Below are 21,492 nucleotides of genomic sequence, written 5' to 3'. Positions count from 1 at the left end.
GACGTCAGGCGCGCTGGTCACGTGACCAGCTCATCACTCGCTTCCATCCATTCACTTCTTTCACATTTAATTTTAGATTGATTATATGGGTATTATATGGGTTTTGTGCAATGAATGTGGACGTATTACAGTATTATTAATTTATCTTAATGTCTGGCAGTTCAAATGGCAAACATACGGGTCATTTCGCTAGTCTAGTCCATTATTATTAGAGGCGGGAGTATTTTTACTCTAAATTTTTCATGTGTCTGTACTTTATCAGCAGTGTTGGGGAAAGTTACTTTGAAAAGTAATGCATTACATTATTGCGTTACTCCCTTAAAAAGTAACTAAATGAGTACTTTTTAAGAAAAGTATGCGTTACGTTACTTTTGCGTTACTTTTTCTCACCTGGGCTGGGCTTGTTTTTTTGTTTGTTTGTTTGTTTTTTAGAACAAAAAAGTTATATTTTTGTGCAACGGTAAATACCTCTTCATACCAACATTGAAATAATAAGCCCCAGGCTGAGGTAAAAATGCAGATTCCCGCATGAACAGTAGAGGGCGTACATTCTGGATAATGGTAGAATAGGATGCAGGAGAAAAAAGTTTTACCAATAAAAACAAAAAATCTAGTAATTTTCATCATCAAAGGTCAGCAGCAAGACATTGGTAAATTAAATATAAAGGTAGATTATGCATAAAAATAGTTGTTTTATTTAACATTTAATTATTTGAGGTTTGCATATTACTCTGATTTTGAGGAGTACAGAATCTTTATTGTGCAAGTGAGATAAATAAATGCTCACATTTAGTCTAGAACTACAATAACCATCATGTTCACACACACGCCTCTGCACTTATTTTTCTCAACATGGGGGCAGGAGAGCTGTCAGTCAAATTAATGTGAAAAAGTAACTCAGATATTTTGTTGTAAATTTGAAACTTTACTAGTTACTTGGAAAAAGTAATATTATTACGTAACTCAAGTTACTTGTAATGCGTTCCCCCCAACACTGCTTTATCAGAGTGTTTTTCTTTGGAAAACTTTTACTTCACAACATTCCAAAGCATAATATTGCCTACGTTTCATATGGAATATCATTTAATACTTAAAGGTGCACAATGTAACATTTTTTCAGTAACATATCCAAAAACCACTCGGCCAGTGTTATATATTTTGTTTAGTTGAGTACTTACAATATCCCAAATGTTTCCAACTATTTGTAAATCGTGAGAAAATTGCTAGGGAGTCGCCTGTCATTGGCGTCATATCTGCGTTATCCTCAGTTTCCGCTTTTATTCTGCAGAAACGCTTTACTCTCACTGCAGTGTGAACAAGTGTCATAGCAGCTGCTGAGAGAACACACAGAGTAACGTCATAACATCATTAACACACACTCAGATGTGTCTAATATGATCAACAGAGCTGCGTTACCTTATGACCGGAAAAGCGGAAGTGGCGCCGGCGACTGTGGCATAATTAAAGTCCCGTCGGCGACTGTGGCATAATTAAAGTCCCGTCGGCGACTGTTTCATAATAAAAGTCCCGCTGCTCGCGAGGCGTGTGTTGCGTTCATCTTATTATCAATCGCTCCAGCGGTTCCTCAGCTCCACAACACTCGCTCCTGCTTCTGCTTCACTACAGTAACGTTAATAATCGCATCCATCAACATGATTTCTGCCCGAGTCCTGTCCCGATTCTTTCCCACCGGCTGTGAGGTGAAGACCACATGTCCCAAGATTCTGCGCTCAAACGTGGCGTCATCAAACTACGCCTTTGTTTTGAATAGGCGACCTCGACCTAAAAGTTACATAGTGCAGCTTTAAAAATGTAGTACTTTCTTACTTTTACTCAAGAAATTCAAAGTTTTACTTGAGTACAAGTAAGAAAGTACTACATTTGAATGTAATTAAGAATTAAAGGTAAAAAAAACTTTTATTTATGAAATGTAGTGCAGTAAAAAGTATGACATTATGCTTTAGAATGTAGTGAAGTAAAAATTTCCCAAAGAAAAACACTGATAAAGCTTGAAAAATGTACTTGAGTAGAAAGTAAAAACACCTCACTAATGTCCACCTCTAATTATTATTAAATTTAAAAAAGCCATTAAAATGTTAAAATCATATTAGTTTCATTGCATCATAATATGATAATTTAGAAAATATTAAAACAGATACATTTTTCGCATTTCTAACATGAAATATGGGTTTATTTTTTTATTCGGAATACTGTTTCAATTGTTAAAACCACATTTTTGCTTTATAAAACAACAGCACAAACATAAGTAGTTGAACATAAGTAGTTGAAAATAGTCCTAAAACATCATTTATAAGAAAGAGTCAGGTCTACAGATAATATTCTGGACCTTGTACTAAAACACTTATATTAATAAGTTATTGAATAATAGGAATAAAGCATACAAAAGACACATCAACTTATGATTCACTGTCCTGTTTATTTATTTTACTAAAGCACAGATGAGGTTACAAAACAACACAATATCCCCGTTCACCCACTGGGCTTTTGTTTTTTAACAGGAAAAAGAGGGAATGCTTTGTAATAATCTCTTTTCAGTTGTAGGTTAGCACACAGCGGGTCTCTGTACCACAGATCATGCAGTAATTTTAGGTTAAACTTATTCATTTGTAGACACAGAAGTGCACAGAAAGAGAGAGATAGGAAAGGCATAGGGTGATCCATATGCACACGGTCACTCACACGTAATATTCACATGAACAATAATCATTTCACACAAAAAATACCTCATATTTCAATCCTTCCTCTGAGAAAAAATGCTTTAAATGCCTGTAATATACATTTCATCTTGAAAAGGGAACAAAGTTGCACATGTGAAAAGCAAAAACACATCTAAAAGCAAAACCTTTATTTAAACAACAATATTGTAGGTTAGCTTAGCCTTTAATCAAGAAATAAAATGGCTTTCTACCTTAATCTCGTATAACCCACAGCGACAAAGGAAACATATGCATCAAAAAGATGAATATGAGGTTTACAGAATCAAAATTGCAAGCGAAGAGGAATGTCGATCGAGTGTAAATGACTTTAAAAACAACTGAGGTTTTCAGATTAAGATGTTAGCACACTCTTACACTTACAAGTTCTTAAGAAACAAGAGAGGTATATTAAAGCCCATGAAAAATAAGCCCTATGTGCTTGAAACAAATCATACATTAGATCATCTTTTGTCTCTTCTGAATGCAATAAGTGAAGTCAGCACCTGATAATTCAGTCTCTAAAACACTTTACTCGAAGGTGAAGGCGAATTAAGAGGCTTGAAAATAACAGGGTTCCCACACACCTTGGTTAACGTCAAATTCAAGGACCTTTCAAGGACTTTCCAGGTCCAATACCCTCAAATTCAAGGACTTCATGTGGAGACACATTTCAAGTGAGAGCAAGGTTGTCGTGTTTCCTTGTAAGAGACATCGTTACAGTTTTCATGTGTCAAACACAACTATGCGTTCATTTTTGGCCATTTGACACAGATCTGATATTTGTCGTATTTCTGTTTTGCATAATATTCGTAAACTGTATTCTAAAATGATCTGATATTAACATTTGCAAGGATTGTATTATAAAGAGCTCAGGCTCGTGTAATCAGAAGTTTGAAGATATATGAATATGCTTTTGAGTGTTTCTTGCCTTATGGGTTTACATTATCTTAACAAGCAAAGCAATTCAACAAAGAAATTCTGTTTTATGTTTATGGAACACAATATACAGTCATTGAATGCACATATTTGGGTTCGGTGTAAACATTGAAAACGTTGAGGTACCATCGAAGTGGTTTTGTGTGTGTGTGTGTGTGTGTGTGCGTATGTGAACTTTGCGGTGAAACACTTAACGTAACGCGTAAATGTGTGTACACTGCAAAAAATAAATCTTATTTAGTATTTTTTTCTTGTTTCCAGTCCAAATATCTAAAAATATTGAAATCAAGATGCATTTACAAGATAAGTAAAATGACATTTTTTCTTGTTTTCTGGGGCAATAAAATCAAAAAGTGAGTTTTTGCTTAAAACAAGCAAAATGATCTGCCAATGGGGTGAGTGTTTGGGACAAAAACAAAATTATTTTTCTCACCCCATTGGCAGATAATTTTGCTCGTTTTAAACAAAAACTCACTTCATTTTGATTTTATTTTCAAGAAAACAAGAAAAAATATCATGTCATTTTACTTATCTACTAAATGCATCTTGATTTAAGAATTTTTTGATATTTAGACTAGAAACAAGACAAATATACTAAGAAAGAAGAGCATTTTTTGCAGTGTAAGAGACATCGTTATAGTTTTCATGTGTCAAACACAACTATGTGTTCATTTTTGGCCATTTGACACAGATCTGATATTCTATTTGTCGTATTTCGGTTTTGCATAAAACTGAAGAATATTCGTAAACTGTATTCTAAAATGATCTGATATTAACATTGGCATGGATTTTATTATAAAGAGCTCAGGCTCGTGTAATCAGAAGTTTGAAGATATATGAATATGCTTTTGAGTGTTTCTTGCCTTATGGGTTTACATTATCTTAACAAGCAAAGCAATTCAACAAAGAAATTCTGTTTTATGTTTATGGAACACAATATACAGTCATTGAATGAACATATTTGGGTTCGGTGTAAACACTGAAAACGTTGAGGTACCATTGAAGTGGTTTCGTGTGTGTGTGTGTGAACGTTGCGGTGAAACACTTAACGTAACGCGTAAATGTTGTGTACACTGCAAAAAAAAAATCTTATTTAGTATTTTTTTCTTGTTTCCAGTCCAAATATCTATAAATATTGAAATCAAGATGCATTTACTAGATAAGTAAAATGACATAAGATATTTTTTCTTGTTTTCTGGGGGAATAAAATCAAAACAAAGTGAGTTTTTGCTTAAAACAAGCAAAATGATCTGCCAATGGGGTGAGTGTTTGGGACAAAAACAAGATTATTTTTCTCACCCCATTGGCAGATAATTTTGCTCATTTTAAGCAAAAACTCACAATATTTTTTCTTGTTTTCTTGAAAATAAAATCAAAATGAAGTATGTCATTTTACTTATCTAGTAAATGCATCTTGACTTAAGAATTTTTAGATATTTAGACCAGAAACAAGACAAGAATACTAAGTAAGAAGAGCATTTTTGCAGTGTAACTAACGTAAATCAAGCAAGCTTAGTATGGGTAGGCCACCAAGTGTTGGTGAAATAACACATTAGCGGACCGGAAGGGAATAATATGGATTTTTTTCCAGAAAACGTAATATATTCAAGCACTTTCAAGGACTTGTATCTATGTGTTTATTTTCAAAAACTTTCCAGTGCCTTTGTTTTTTTCAGATTCACAAACTTTCAAGGATTTCAAGGACCCGTGGGAACCCTGAAATAAGTAAAAACTCCCAAGCATCACACACACTTGTGAGTTAAAGAGTTTAAAGACATACACAGCAGACCTCACAACTGACCTGTTGGACCAAGAGCCATCATCTCATGACAGTCACGAGTTATATTTGGCACACAGTAGATTTTTTATAAATCTGCACTGGCTGCATACAACACCACTGAAACGTCATTATCAACCAGCATTCAGAGGCACAAAACATTTACTGACCGCAACAAGTTCCTGTAAGGTCCAGCTTCAGTCCCCTAGTCAAGAGCAGGTTATTGCACAAGAGGAAATCAAAGTGCCTCTCCGGCTCTGGTGTAATCTCACTGCACAATGTTGCCGATTGATTTTGAAAGGACTGTTACACATTTAGTGACTGCCAGCAAGATTTAAGATTCATTTCAACTATACAACGTGCAAACCAAGGGATAATAATCATTGACAAGAACTGTCACTAATTCCCCACTAAAAACACACATTGATTTTTTTTCTCATTGTCGAATGCTGGAATCCTAAAAAAAAAAAAAAAATGTATGCAGATGACCTAGGGCATTTCCAAATCACACAAATGATGTGCAGTGATTGTCTACCCTGAACAGCATGTGTATATCTGATCGGTAGTATGGTTATCTCGCAGCAAGGGTGCATACTAAGTGTGCAAAGAGCTGCCTAACCACGACCAGAAGACAGAAAACAACAGCACACATCAAACTTCAACTGCCACACAGAATGAAGGAAGACTGCTCACTCCTCACCAAACCTTGGAGTAACTGAGAAGGGTGGGTGTGTGTATGTGTGTGTGTGTGTGTGTGTGACAGAGGACAAAGGCTCAAGCCCAGGCATAGCACGAACACCTCACTCACGGCTCCCAAAGAGCTGAAGGAAAAAGAGGAATATGTAGACCACATCCATGTAGAGGCAGATGGCTCCAAACACATGCTCCTCTGGGTTCAGAGAGTACCGCCTGTTGCCAATCAGCAGCTGCATGTCGAACGCCAGGAACTAAAGCGCGACAAAAGGAAGATTGTTATTAGATCTCGAATGAAACGCATACACATGACGATGTTGTATAGTCAAAGGGTACTAACCAGAGTGAAAACCAGAGCACCAAATCCAGCATAAGCAGTATGCAACCAGGGTATCTAAAAGACACAAAGTAAACACTGTACAGTTGGAATGATATCAAAATTAAGGCTTCAGTATGATTTCAATATATTGCGTGATTATAGCCTCGTTCATAGTTTCAGTCCAAATCCGATTTTTGTGTATATGCGATTGGGATATGATCCTCTTTTGTGACCCTGGAGCTCAAAACCTGCGTCTCACGGGTATATTTGTGGCAATAGCCAACAATACATTGTATGGGTCAAAATTATCCATTTTTCTTTTATGCCAAAAATCATTAGGATATTAACCCCTTAACTGTCACCCCCCTTTTTGAGAATCCACATGAAAATGCACTATCCAAACTTAAAGGGCTTTAATTCAAGAATATAGACCTAAGTTTGGTCTTGTTTTAAAGCAGACACTCCGCAGATTAAGCAATTCAAAATATGAACGTATGAAAAAGTTATGGAAGTTTAAATTTACTGTAAATAAAAAATACTGTACTAAATATTTTTTTATTTTATATAAAATATATATTTTACAAAAATGTTTTAATCCAAAATTACTATAAAATCAAAGCCATATGTCTAACCAAGTTGTGTTCCAAATTTGAAGTTGATATCACAAAAATTGAAGTTCCTATGAGATTTTGTTTAGGCGCTGTACCACAAATAGCCACTGGGTGTCATTTAAATTCCATTGATTGGTTTTTTTCCTGTAAATTTCTGTCCAAATGTCACTTCCATCACAAAACGGTCACCAAATATGGAACCTTGAGACTCAGACCTTTCTGACGATATGCGTTTTGTCAAGATTAGAAAAGATTTTGATTATAAAGTAGTTAAAATAAATGTTGTAATATGAAACATGACACCGCCCACTAGGGGAAGAGCCGGCTAGAAGAATTTAAAGTACCATTTCCATGGTACCGCAACGTTCAATTTCAAAACGGTTTTCACAGGATGAATTTTGAGTTTGTAAGCTTTCGAATGATACCGAATTTATGATAATTACTAAAATATATGATACGAAAAAAAGGCGATCAAAAAAAGAGTGCCAGGTGTCCCGCCAGCAGGACGGTGACAGTTTAAGATCATGTTCCATGAAGATATTTTGTAAATTTCCTACCATAAATATATCAAATATGTATTATTAGTAGGGATATGCATTGCTAAGGCCTTCATTTGGACAACTTTAAAGGTGATTTTCAAAATTTATAGGACAATATTTGGCAGAGATACAACTATCCTAACAGACCTAAAATGGTCCTATCCTTATTTATTCAGCTTTCACATGATCTCAATTAAAAAAAAGACTGGTTTCGTGGTCCAGGGTCACATTTAGCAAGTAGACCATTAAAAAAATATGGACGTAGTGTCCGTGACGTCACCGATAGGATTCTGAAGAGCAGTTTTGAAGTGTAAAGGTCAAGCTGGCCGTCACCATCTTGGCATCGCTCCCAGATAATAGAAAAAGGCGGGATGTGGGCGGAGCTGAGGTGACGTGATGACTAACAGACAGCAGACAAATGGCAATCCCTCTGACACTTAAAGTGGCCACGCCCTAAATTATGCAGAACTTTAAGGCTTTATATAATGTAAACGAATGAGTTATAAAAAATGCACCCCCTCACAGTCGTCATGAAGGGCAAAATTAGCCGTATAGACCAAAACCACAATTTGTCCCAGAATGTAAACATGTGTTCTTCTGCTGTAAAGTTGGCCATTTTAACATGAGCTCAATGAGATTCTGCTCCTTCTGGAGTCTGTCTCTAGTGGCCAGTCCATGAATTACAGTTTAAGTCACTTCCGTATTGTCTTCAAGAGAAACTGGTGGAGGTGCCGCTTGGTGTGAACAGCAAAAAATCTAATGAAATCCGTTTTGAGCCACATACAAATAACTTCACACCAACTACATAAATTCACAAATTAACCATTCAGAAATTTCATGTTGCATTCTACATGTTGTCACTTCTTCTTGAATCTCTCCATCATTAGGTGCGTTTACATGGAGCACTGTAATCGGTTTAAAAGTCCAATCCGAATAAAAATACTCCATATAAACACCTCAAACGGAATAAAAATGGCCAAACCGAATGAAATTGTAATCGGTTTGAGAGGGGTGGGATAAACCTTTTCATGAACCGATCAAACGAAAAATTCCACCATGTAAACGATCTGATCCGATTACTTTGAGTGCACGTCTTTCTGTGACGTGATATACAGCGCGTGCCTCCACAACTGAAGAGCGCGCGCCGCGCTCACACCAGGCTAATGTTGACAAGAAAGGAAAGTTCATTTTTCTGAGGTATTAAACTTTTTATTTCGTAACATGTTATGAACATGATGTTGGAATAATGACACAGACATAGCCTGGCTACACAATCTCATCTTGACAGCGTTTGTCCGAGGCTTCAACTGCGCCTGACAGAATACATTTTTTTTCTGAGGTGATTCTTACACTTTACGACAAATAATAAATAGCTTTTATAAAACTCTACAAGTCCTGGTGGCCGTTGAGAGCTGCCATTTCAACGGGGAACATTCAAGCTGCTCTCTGTTTCTCGTTAGTTAAGTTAGCTATAAAAAAAAATTTGAATCAACAACTGCTTCAAATTGGTTAAGTAACATTACCCACAGTCTACTTTAATTACTTTTGTTAATATTTATACCTTTGTGATTATGGTATCTTTCCTTAATCATCTGAAATATATATGTTTAGTACTACTAGTAATGATGCTGAGCACGTCTTTAATGCTTCATTCATGTTTCACCGTATATCCTATGTTTTTATTAATAATTTGAGTGCATTTTATTGTTAATTTTGTGTTTTTCAAAATAAATGAATTGAATTAATTTTTGATTCCGCATTCATCATTCACAGCTGTTGAAATAGCCATTGTATAGGACATAAATTAGGTTAAACTACTGCATGTCCGCCCACAGAAAAATAAATAAATATAAAAATTACCAACACAGAACTATTGATCCACGATACGTAACGAATCTGAGGCGGCAGACAAACTGTGTGCGCATGTCACAAAATGATCCCGACTGAAAGTCAGCACATGTAAACACCAGATCGGTTTAGATAACGTCTCATGTAAACAGTCCACCGAATCTTTCAATCAGAATGATTTTAATCGGAATGACAAAAAAGTGTGCATGTAAACGTGGCTATTGTCCGACTCCGGTTTGAACATCAGTTTCTGACATCAATGCGTGAGATTGTCCTGTTTTGTTGTTGCCGGTATGGCAGCCGGAGCATGAGCTCTTGAAACTCCACCCTCTTCTTGAAAGGGGGCTGGGAGCACCAGCTCATTTGCATTTACAGGGACAATGTTTTTGCTTGCCTCCAAAAAGTGCCAATTTTAACATGCTATTAAAATAATCTGTGAGTTAAAATGTTACATACAAACTCTAGGATATCAGAGACTTATTTTAGATTTTGTAAAAAGGGGCATAATAGGTCCCCTTTAAAGGAAACATGTCGAAAGTCGCTTCAGAAACAAGGTTGTGTAGTTGTGCCAGTTGAGCAAAAAAATATTCCTGAAAACGAAAGACCACCACAGGACACTCAAATCACATCTGAACATTTGCAATACACACTTAAGTTTAGCTCAGATTCCAATCAGATACTCAAATAATCAGATTCGGACTGAAAGTGTGAACATAGCCATTGACACATCATAACAGTGACCGCTTCAAAGTGATCTCGTATATTTAAATATCTCTTAAGCAGCTTACATATCCAAATGGTGCAGTGAAGAACAGCAGAAGCCCGGTTATCATCAGCACCATCATGAGAGAGAAAAGTAATCCGTGACAGGTGGTGAAGTCAACCTAGATGACAGAAGACAATGCTCTATCAAATGGCACATAAATCAAGCACTTGACAGAAGCCGTTTAAGATTGAATGAGCTCACCCTGGACTGGAAACAGAAGAGTGTTATGGCCAGACACACCAGTGCTGTGATGCCCACACTCAACATCACCACTTTGGTGTTATGGTAGCTGTATATGGAAAGAGAGTTAGAATAAAAACATGAAAGTAGTGCTTCAAATTAGACACACACATACATGTGTGAGGACCTTCATTGACACAATGCAATCTCTAGCTCCTAACCCATCACAACTAAGTGCCTAACCCAAACCCTTACCCCAAACCTAATTATAACCACATCTAGGGTGGCCCAGTAGTGCACAACACAACGCAATATAAAAAGCAAACATAAGTTCACAACACAACGGAAATGCTCCCAACCACTCAGGGGCACTCTGAGCGCGGTAAAGTTGCTATAAAATCGGCAATCTTACAAAGATATACCACAATTAGTTTTAACAGTATGTAGGCTAACCATTGTTTATCGACATTAAATATTAATTCAAAATCACCTACATGCATTATGGCTGCATATTTATGCTCAGGAATGCTTTGACCCCGATACCACAGCGCTAAGGGAACGTCTGCCAATCCCACCAAGTGGTTGAAACGTATAATTTATATTAAATAAAATTACTAACATTTAAAAACAGACATGTTGAAATTCCCCAGCTTGATTGTATTGGTAAAACTGACTCAGTAACGCACAACACAACATTGGAATTTGAACAAAAATTTAATTCATACAAATTGTGTTTCAACTTGGTGGAAATGGCAGACGTTCCCTTAGTGTGTGGTAGTGGGTAAAAGCGTTCTCAAGTATAAAAATGCAGCTATAATGCACATAGGTGATTTTGAATTGATATTACATGTCGATATAAAATTGCACTTAAAACTGATTGTAGTGTTTAAATATTTGTAAGACTGGCGAATCTATAGAACAATGGCAAGGAAACCGCACTCCAAGAGCCCCCTAGTGGTCTGGAGCATTTTCGTTGTGTTGTGGCTTGATTTCGTTGTGTTGTGGCTTTTTTGTTGTGTTGTGGCTTGATTTCGTGGCTTGATTTCGTTGTGTAGTGGCTTAATTTTGTGGCTTGATTTCGTTGTGTTGTGGCTTTTTTGTTGTGTTGTGGCTTGATTTCGTTGTGTTGTGGCTTTTTTGTTGTGTTGTGGCTTGATTTCGTTGTGTTGTGGCTTGATTTAGTTGTGTTGTGGCTTGATTTCGTTGTGTTATGGCTTGATTTCGTTGTGTTGTGGCTTTTTTGTTGTGTAGTGGCTTGATTTTGTTGTGTTGTGGCTTGATTTCGTTGTGTTGTGGCTTTTTTGTTGTGTTGTGGCTTGATTTAGTTGTGTTGTGGCTTGATTTCGTTGTGTTGTGGCTTGATTTCGTTGTGTTGTGGCTTTTTTGTTGTGTAGTGGCTTGATTTTGTTGTGTTGTGGCTTGATTTCGTTGTGTTGCGGCTTTTTTGTTGTGTAGTGGCTTGATTTTGTTGTGTTGTGGCTTTTTTGTTGTGTTGTGGCTTGATTTTGTTGTGTTGTGGCTTTTTAGTTGTGTTGTGGCTTGATTTCGTTCTGTTGTGGCTTGATTTCGTTCTGTTGTGGCTTGATTTCGTTCTGTTGTGGCTTGATTTCGTTCTGTTGTGGCTTGATTTCGTTCTGTTGTGTTGTGGCTTGCTTTTGTTGTGTTGTGGCTTGATTTCGTTGTGGCTTTTTTGTTGTGTAGTGGCTTGATTTCGATGCGTTTTGGCTTAATTTCGTTGTGTTGTGTCTTTTTTGTTGTGTTGTGGCTTGATTTAGTTGTGTTGTGGCTTGATTTCGTTGTGTTGTGGCTTGATTTCGTTGTGTTGTGGCTTTTTTGTTGTGTAGTGGCTTGATTTTGTTGTGTTGTGGCTTGATTTCGTTGTGTTGCGGCTTTTTTGTTGTGTAGTGGCTTGATTTTGTTGTGTTGTGGCTTTTTTGTTGTGTTGTGGCTTGATTTTGTTGTGTTGTGGCTTTTTAGTTGTGTTGTGGCTTGATTTCGTTCTGTTGTGGCTTGATTTCGTTCTGTTGTGGCTTGATTTCGTTCTGTTGTGTTGTGGCTTGCTTTTGTTGTGTTGTGGCTTGATTTCGTTGTGGCTTTTTTGTTGTGTAGTGGCTTGATTTCGATGCGTTTTGGCTTAATTTCGTTGTGTTGTGTCTTGATTTCGTTGTGGCTTAATTTCGTTGTGTTGTGGTTTGATTTTGTTGTGTTGTGGTTTGATTTTGTTGTGTTGTGGCTTGCTTTCGTTGTGTTGTGGCTTGATTTCGTTGTGTTATGAACTTATGAATATTTCACCTCTAATTTTTTATATTAATATAACATAATTAAATGTTGTCTTACCTGGCAAGCATGCCAGCCATATAGGACATTGCCAAAGTCTGAAAATATAAAGCAAGATTATTCATCCATTTATTTTTCTGGCTGTTAATAAAGTTAAATGATAGTGAATACTGTTTATAATATTAACTATCATTTAATCAGCATATTAATACGACAATGAGATTACTTACAAAAATGGCTAGAAGGATCATATTGGTAGGGTATCTTCGTCTGCAGATGAAACACAAACATGTCAGCCAGAAGGTGAACTCAAAAACAAGAACTATATATATAATAAACAGTATCTGTTTACCGTGCGTTTGTGCTGCACACAAGCATCAGGTACGTTCCCATGAAAGTCATGCTGGAGAAAACATAGCAGTGTCACTCACAGGGTAATAAACATAATTCATATAAAAGTCCTAAAGCCTCTAAAGAGAAAAGAGCACAGTGTGTAGTTCACTTACTATGAGGTCAGATAGAAAACCCGGTTGTACTGTACAAACTTCCGGACTGGCTCACTGTGAAAGACAGGACAGTCTTCAGTGACAGTGCTTTCTTTTAAACATGGAATAAATGGATAAAAAGGATTTGTGCGTTACCAAATTACCAAAATGTGAAGAGCGACACCACACTAAATGTGACCATGAGCTGAACCATGAGGATACAGAAGACCTGCAAAGAAAATATACGCATTTATAACTAGAATGTTCGTACACTGTTGTTCAAACGTTTGGGGTCATTAAGATTTTAAAACAAAAAATATCTCATGCTCACCAATGCTGCATTTATTTGATCAAACATACCGTAATATTTTGAAATATTACTACAACTTGAAACAGCCGTTTTCTATATTTAAATATTTGTAAATATATTTTAATCCAAAGCTGTATTTTCAGCATCATTACTCCAGTCTTCAGAGTCACATGATCCTTCAGAAATCATTCTAATATGATGATAAATGATAAAAACAGTTTCTGCTTAATATTTTTGTGGAAACAGTGACAATTTTTAACATTATAAATGTCTTGAAGGTGCAGTGTGTAGTATTTATGAGGATCTATTGACAGAAATGCAGTATTATATACATAACTATGTTTTCAGTGGTGTATAAAGACCTTACATAATGAACCGTTATGTTTTTGTTACCTTAGAATGAGCCATTTCTCTCTACACACACCGCGGGTCCCCTTACAGTGAAGCCGCCATTTTGTGCCGTCATGTTTCTACAGTGGCCCTAAACGGACAAACTTCTCTACAGAGCGCTAGTCACTCTCGGCTGTCTCAGACGACGGCATTTTTGTCCTGTGCTGGCCACCATAGCTTCTCTATGTGCTTTGAAAGGGAGGGGTGAGCATTGAGTGATTGCAGTTCATAACCTCACCACTAGATGCCGCTAAAACTTACACACTGCACCTTTAACTGACACTTCATTTAATTGACAATTTTTTTAAAAATACAAATATTGACAAACTTTTAAATGGTTGTATTTAAATATACATAATTACATTTAAAATGTAATATTTTAATAATATTTACATATACATGTAAGCAACAAAAAAGCTGCTATGAAAACAATGCATATTGTTTTTTGTGAGACCAGTATAAATGTTGGCAGGGCAAGTAAAAATCTCAAATAAGAGCCTGACGAGCCCTGTTTAAAGCTGCACTATGTAACTTTTCCGTCCGGTAGAGGTCGCCTATTCAAAATAAAGGCGTAGTTTGATGACGCCACGTTTGAGCGCAGAATCTTGGGACATGTGGTCTTCACCTCACAGCCGGAGGGAAAGAATCGGGATAGGACTCGGGCACAAATCATGTTGATGGATGTGATTATTAACGTTACTGTAGCAGAAGCAGAAGCAACACACGCCTCGCGAGCAGCGGGACTTTTATTATGCCACAGTCGCCGCCACCACTTCTGCTTTTCTGGTCATGAGTGTGAGGTAACGCAGCTCTGATGATCATATTAGACACATCTGAGTGTGTTAATGATGTGATGACGTTACTCTGTGCGTTCTCTCAGACACTTGTTCACACTGCAGTGAGAGGAAAGCATTTCTGCAAAATAAAACCGGAAAACCGAGGACAACGCAGATATGATGTCATCGACAGGCCACGCCCTCACACGTCCCGGTTCCTCGGTTAAAATAGCAATTTCTCACGATTTACAAATAGTTGGAAACATTTGGGATATTGTAAGTACTCAACTGAACAAAATATATAACACTGGCCTGGTGGTGTTTGGATATTTTACTGAAAAAAATTGGGGCTGTCAAAAGATTAATCGCGATTAATCACATCCAAAATAAAAGTTTGTGTTTACATAATATATGTGTGTGTACTCTGTTAATTATTATTTATATATAAATACACACACAAGCATGTATATATTTAAGAAAAAAATATTATTTTTATATATAAAACATTTATATTTATATATTATAGATTGTATATACAGTATATACATGCAAATATTTCTTAAATATATACATGAATGTGTGTGTATTTATATATAAATAATAATTAACAAAGTACACACACATATATTATGTAAACACAAACTTTTATTTTTTATGCGATTAATCGCGATTAATCTTTTGACAGCCCTAAAAAAAATGTTACATAGTGCAGCTTTAACCTGAACATCTGGTTAATCATGACTGAGCAGAGCACATTAAAAGATATAGACTCTCCACTTGCATCCGACCCAATTCATTTCAGTTAATACCTGTTGAACTGTCAAGCAGACTGCAGATGGAAAAACAATTGAATGAGAACTTTCACACCTTCCTGATGAACATGCGGCGGACATTTTTGTCCTCCCAGGTGCTTCCACTGAGGCCGTCGAAGCTGCTGCTGGAGCTCGGGTCAGAGAAGGGCGAGGACATGTCTGCTGCATACGCGTTGGAATATCCTGGACCTAAAGACACATTTTGCACAACTTTCAGAGAAGAAATATCTTATCTTAATAGATTAGATTCAACTTTATTGTCATTACACAAGTACAAGTACAAGTACAAGTACAAGTACAAGTACAAGGCAACGAAATGCAGTTTAGGTCTAACCAAAAGTGCAATAGCAGCAAGTGCAGGATATACAACGTTTGCATAAGTGCAGGACATGGATAGTACTGAATATATATTATATATATATATATATATATATATATATATATATATATATATATATATATATATATATATATATATATATATATATATATATATATATATATATATATATATATATATATATATATATATATATATATATATATATATATATATATATATATATATATATATATATATATAAATATATATATAAATAGAGAGATGGTTATTACTATAAACAAAATTTACAGGTGGATATGTACTATGAATATAATATAATATAATATACAGATGGCTATTACTATAAACAGAATTTTACAATAATGTATTTACGTGTAATAAAATGTCACATACTAGGGCCGGGGTGCACATAAGCCCAGCTGGGGTGCATGGGCATGGTTGGCGGTGGCATTGGGGGTGGATGGGAAGCGTAGGTGAAGCCATCAGCTCCTTGTTCTTTATCTCCTGCTGTAGCTTCAGCATAGCTGGGTGGGGCGGCTGGCAGACTCATGGTCTACTGTAAAACAATAACACTCAAAAATCATCTGAGAACGGAATCAAGCACAAGCAGATCTCATATTCCAGCACCCTGGCTCGCATTAATATTTTATGCCACAAAGCCACTGGAACTTTGCAACTCTTCACCACATGAATTCATTATGAACCTAAAACTTGGATCCAAAGATTTTAAGCCAATGGCAGACCTAAAAGTTAGCCCTATGGTGTTCTTTGAGGGGTGGACCAATAATTTTTTTTTTCAATAAAGGGTTGTGAGGTCCCAGAAATATTTCCAGCCCAATGACAACTCAAAACACGCCCAAATGGAATGAAATAACTAGCCGAAGGGCCTAAAAATAAACGTTATATAAATATATAGTTTGGAATCTGACTGTACTATTGTGATTGTTTTTGAAAGAAGTCATCTCTTCTGCTCACCAAGGCTGCATTTATTTGATCCAAAATACAGCAAAAACAGTAATATTGTGAAATGTTTTTACAATAAAAAAAACTTGAAATTTTAAAATACAATTTATTTCTGTGATTCAAAGCTGTATTTTCAGCATCATTACTCCAGTCTTTAGAGTCACATGATCCTTTAAGAAAATCATTCTAATATGATGATCTGCTGCTCAAGAAACATTTCTGATTATTATCAATGTTGAAAACAAATTTTTTTTCAGGATTATTTAATGAATAGAACGTTAAAAAGCACAGCATTTATCTGAAATAGAAAGCTTTTTCAACATTATAAATGTCTATCACTTGATCAATTTAATGCATCCTTGCTGAATAAATGTATTCATTTCTTTAAGTTCTTAAGTTTTGACACTGAAGACTGGAGTAATGATTCTGAAAATACAGCTTTGATCACAGGAATAAATTACATTACAAAATATACTCAAATAGAAAACAGTTACTTTACATTTGAGTAATATTTCACAATATTACAGCTTTTTTTGCATTTTTAATAACATAAATGCAGCCTTGGTGAGCAGAAGAGACTTCTTTCAAAAACAGTTTCCAAACTTTTGACTGGTATAGCGTATGTTTATATATAACAGAACTATATACAATTTCAGAGCGGTTTACTTTTAGACATTTGTGCTCTCTTCCCCACCCTTCTGAACAGATTTATGCAGTAAAGAGAGAAAGCATTTGTGGTGATATATAGGGATGCACCGATATGAACATTTTGGCCGATACCGATAACCGATAATTCTTAATATTTGAAAGCCGATAACCGATATATTGGCCGATAAATCTAAATACAAATTTTAATAAACTCTGAGAGCCTGATTACAAAAACAAAAGGCTCACCATTAAAAGCCATGTCCCAAACACTTCAACATAAATCAAACCTATACACTACAGTAGCCTATTTGAACCAGTGTGAGATTCCTTACCTTTTCAAATTAATTTTACACTCCTATGGCCAATTTTTTTTTTTAACACTTTACAATAAGGTTTAATTTTTGTTAGTATTAGTTAACCAACAATGAATGAACAATACTTCAACAGGATTTATTAATTTTAGTTCATGTTAATCTCAACATATTCAGACCCAAAGTTGTGTCTTTTAACATTAGGTATGAACTGTGAATGGACTGTTACAAAACACAAACATTTTATTACTAAAAGAAACAAAGGTTATTGCTCTCTGTTTGTTCATGATAGTTAATGCATTAATAAAATGAGACCTTATTTGTAAAATGTTACCAAAAATTATATTGTCTAAAAAATAAAAATAATATACCTAAATAATGCAAACAAGTAATTGAACAGCATTACTTAGGCTGCATAATAAAGAATCAGAATGCAAGTGCATGAAATAACCTCCGCACAGACGATAAAGAAATGGTTTTAATCAAACCATATTGTTGATGGAAATGATACGAGAACAATAAAAGTGCTAATTATAAAAAATAATGCTTCTGTGTTTTTGAAAAAAAAATATGTTTAATATTACAGTAATAGTAAACATCTGTAATATTAGTCTAGTCTATTAGGAATAATGTTGCTGTTTGAGAGCGCGCTGAAGCTGGAGAGAATGAACGAACAACCATAAACTGAAGCGCTTAGAAGTTTAATTAACAACTAAACGCATCATATATGAGAACAATCAGATATTTATACAAAATAAATATAATATTACAACTTATATTAGCACAAAATCACGCATAGGTGAAGGGTTATAACTCCTGTGGATGCTCTTCCCCTGTTTGAGAGCGTGCTGAAACTGAAGATGATCACCGGTACAGTGAAGCACTGCGGGTTATTGACTTAACGAAACACATCCTATATGACTTTAATCAGATGTTTATACTACAAAAACGTAATATTACGACTTACATATGCTTAAAATGACGCGAATGCACAAGCGAACTTGACTGTGCTGGTCAGAATGCGTTGTTGACGATTCCCACAACAGCGCGCTGAAAAACAACTAAACCCAGAGAATTCACTACGTTTTATAACAGAAATATTCTCATCGCAGTGTTATGTATAGGACAGTCCCAGTAGTTATTAATGCTGTGCATTTCTGTTTGAAATGCGCGCGCCGGTACAATGAAGTGCTTTACTGCATCGTTAATTAACTCAACCAAATGCATCCTATATGGGATTATATACACAAAATAATAAATATAATATTACAACTTACAATGGCACAAAAGGCTGTGAATGCACAAGCAAACTTGACTGTGCTCGTCATGAAGGTGTAACTCCGTGGGCGCGCGCTGAAGCTAAAGACCGGTACAATGAAGTGCTTTACTGCATCGTTTATTAACTCAACCAAACGCATCCTATATGATATTACATACACAGAATAATAATAAATATAATATTACAACTTACAATGGCACAAAAGGCTGTGAATGCACAAGCGAACTTGACTGTGCTCGTCATGAAGGTGTAACTCCGTGGGCGCGCTCTTCCCTCAACAAACGCGCTGAAACACAACGCTCTTTTACAGCCTATTCTATTCTCATTATCATTTTATGTAGATTATAGAAGACTTGCGCTGCACATGTTGCACATAACTGTATTTTCCTTTTCGAAGTGATTCCAAACATATTTAGAGCAATTCAAACCCATCATGGTGGACAGCGCGTCCGTCTCAGCTGAAGGAAATAATACATTATCTATCGGCTTGACTATATCGGTCAAATTTTCTTATTGGACCGATAACGATAACATCAAAAATAATCATTTATCGGCCGATAACGATATGTTGCCGATATATCGTGCATCCCTAGTGATATATACAATTTTATTGTTGCGGCCGCGGTACATTATAAAAGTAGCCCAAAAAAAACGCAACCCGTGGCTCCGTAATTTTTCACAAAAAACTTTTCAAAAGTTATAGAATTTTTTGTTGATTGTTCAATCATTATACGATTTTCCAAAACATGCATTACGCTAAAACTGCAAGAAAATCAAAGCCATACAGCCATAAATCGAAACACGTTTTTAATTTGAGCTTGACATCTCCAAAAATTTGCTTTCAATAAGCTTTTGCTTGGGCGCAGTACTAGAGGTCGACCGATTCATCGGTTTTGCCAATTAATCGGCACCAATAGCTAATTGGTGGAACAATCGGTTATCGGTAAAAATCCACACCGATAGATTTTCCGTGTTGCGTCCGTTGCTGGAGCGGCTGAGACAGTTTTGTCCTGTGTCGGCCATAGATATACATAATAAAGGCGGAGTCTCTAATATCATCACCGGCGGCCATCTTGTCACAGGCAAGCTTTCTGGCAGGCTCTGTGGCTCCTGATGTAAGGCGAGTGATCTGAACAAACACAAATACTCTTATCTCGCCGAAATCTTGACGGATTTACAAATGGTTTGGTTTCTTACAAACGTCATTAACATGGCTATAATTATGGATGCTTGAACAAATTTATGAATAATCATTCATAAGTATGCAGTGCCATAACTACATCTCTGACGTTTATAACAAACCAGTTTGAAAATCGGTAGAAAATCGAGCAAGTTATGGTTATTTAAAAAGTACATGCACCATTAAAACGCAATGTTACAAGTGAGCGAGCTGACTGTGACAAGATGGCCGCCAGGTGCGGATGTTGACCTCCATTGGCCAGCAGCGCGGACGAGACATCTAGCCTTTATTGTGTATATCTATGGTTTCGGCCCCCTTAGCTTCTCTATGTGCTTCAAAATGGAGGGGTGAGCGGTGGGTGATTGCAATTCACAACCTCACCACTAGATGCCACTAAAATGCACCTTTAAGAGGTTAAAAAAGCTGTAAATCAGAGGAGAGAAGGCACATAACGTTATTGTGCACAACATGTTTTCAAGTTGTTATCATACTGATCATTTAGAGGCACGTACATCACATATGATACAGTACAGTTATACAGTATAAGTAGTAAAGTAACCATCAGTTTAGACGCATCTGGCTAGTGTCTGTACAGCTGTCAAACACACAGCACAAATATCCTTTATCCTAAACTATTAGTCTTAACGAGTGGAGTACTAACTGTTCACTGCTATACTAACATCAGATGCAACAGATACTGATATAAACGATGACCGCGCTTAGCTTAGCTAGCACATCGATGACACTTTTCAAGCCCATTCTGTCGTGAAGGAGACGACAAATGATTTGCGCATATCAAAATAACGTTGTTAGATCCTACTTCAAAATGTCGTTTCTGACACATTAGTTGTAGAGTAAGCGCTGTGTTTTAACTTACCTTACTGTAACTGCTAATGTGACACTCGAGATCCCCAAGTAAAAACAATGAACTCAATCGTGCAATGACGTCCATCCGGTGTTTCCGGACATGACAGACGCGACGCGACGCGGAATAATATTCTATAACGCACAATAATGGTTTACATGTTGAAACATTTGATCATTTTTCCTTATTCCGTTTGTTTTTGGTCCTTTTTTTAAGGCTCACGTTATTCCCAGCTTTCAAATATGCTTTAAAAATGTTTTATTTGGGGTTTTTTCCTACGACAAATCTTATCATAAGGAATATTACTTTAATCTGCTGCTACTTTTAGCTAAATTCAGTATCCATAAATGTACATTTGGGGGAAATAAGCCTTTATTTTTAATTCTAAAATCAGAAGTGCAACAATACATAAACACAATATTATATAAAAAAAAATAAGAAAGCTCTAAGATGTATTTCGACTTGTA

At 36.1% G+C, this 21,492-nt stretch overlaps 1 protein-coding gene across 1 annotated transcript; it reads right to left on the bottom strand.

Moving 5' to 3' along the window:
* Window positions 1–2,419: 2,419 nt before the first annotated feature.
* faim2a (Fas apoptotic inhibitory molecule 2a) lies at window positions 2,420–21,117 on the bottom strand. The gene is made up of 12 exons (XM_079819607.1): window positions 21,038–21,117; window positions 16,173–16,335; window positions 15,492–15,625; window positions 13,313–13,377; window positions 13,170–13,223; window positions 13,016–13,066; window positions 12,894–12,933; window positions 12,724–12,761; window positions 10,408–10,495; window positions 10,229–10,324; window positions 6,464–6,517; window positions 2,420–6,377 (listed from the first exon to the last, which is right to left on the bottom strand). The coding sequence occupies exons 2-12, from the start codon at window positions 16,327–16,329 to the stop codon at window positions 6,231–6,233; spliced, it is 924 nt and encodes a 307-aa protein (XP_079675733.1). The 5' UTR covers window positions 16,330–16,335; window positions 21,038–21,117; the 3' UTR covers window positions 2,420–6,230.
* Between the last annotated feature and the right edge of the window lie 375 nt (window positions 21,118–21,492).

The sequence above is a fragment of the Gobio gobio genome (genome assembly GCF_949357685.1).
Source record: "Gobio gobio genome assembly, chromosome: 6".
NCBI lineage: Eukaryota > Metazoa > Chordata > Actinopteri > Cypriniformes > Gobionidae > Gobio > Gobio gobio.
Note: the sequence above shows the minus strand (reverse complement) of the source record. Positions and strands in the feature narration are given on the sequence as shown.

Coding starts and splice junctions, on each gene's coding strand:
- faim2a (XM_079819607.1), bottom strand. CDS start 16,329: ATGAGTCTGCCAGCCGCCCCACCCAGCTATGCTGAAGCTACAGCAGGA. Junction 13,378..15,491: donor GCCGCATGTTCATCAGGAAG/GTGTGAAAGTTC, acceptor TTTTCTTTGCAG/GTCTTCTGTATCCTCATGGT. Junction 12,934..13,015: donor GTGTGCAGCACAAACGCACG/GTAAACAGATAC, acceptor TTTCATCTGCAG/ACGAAGATACCCTACCAATA.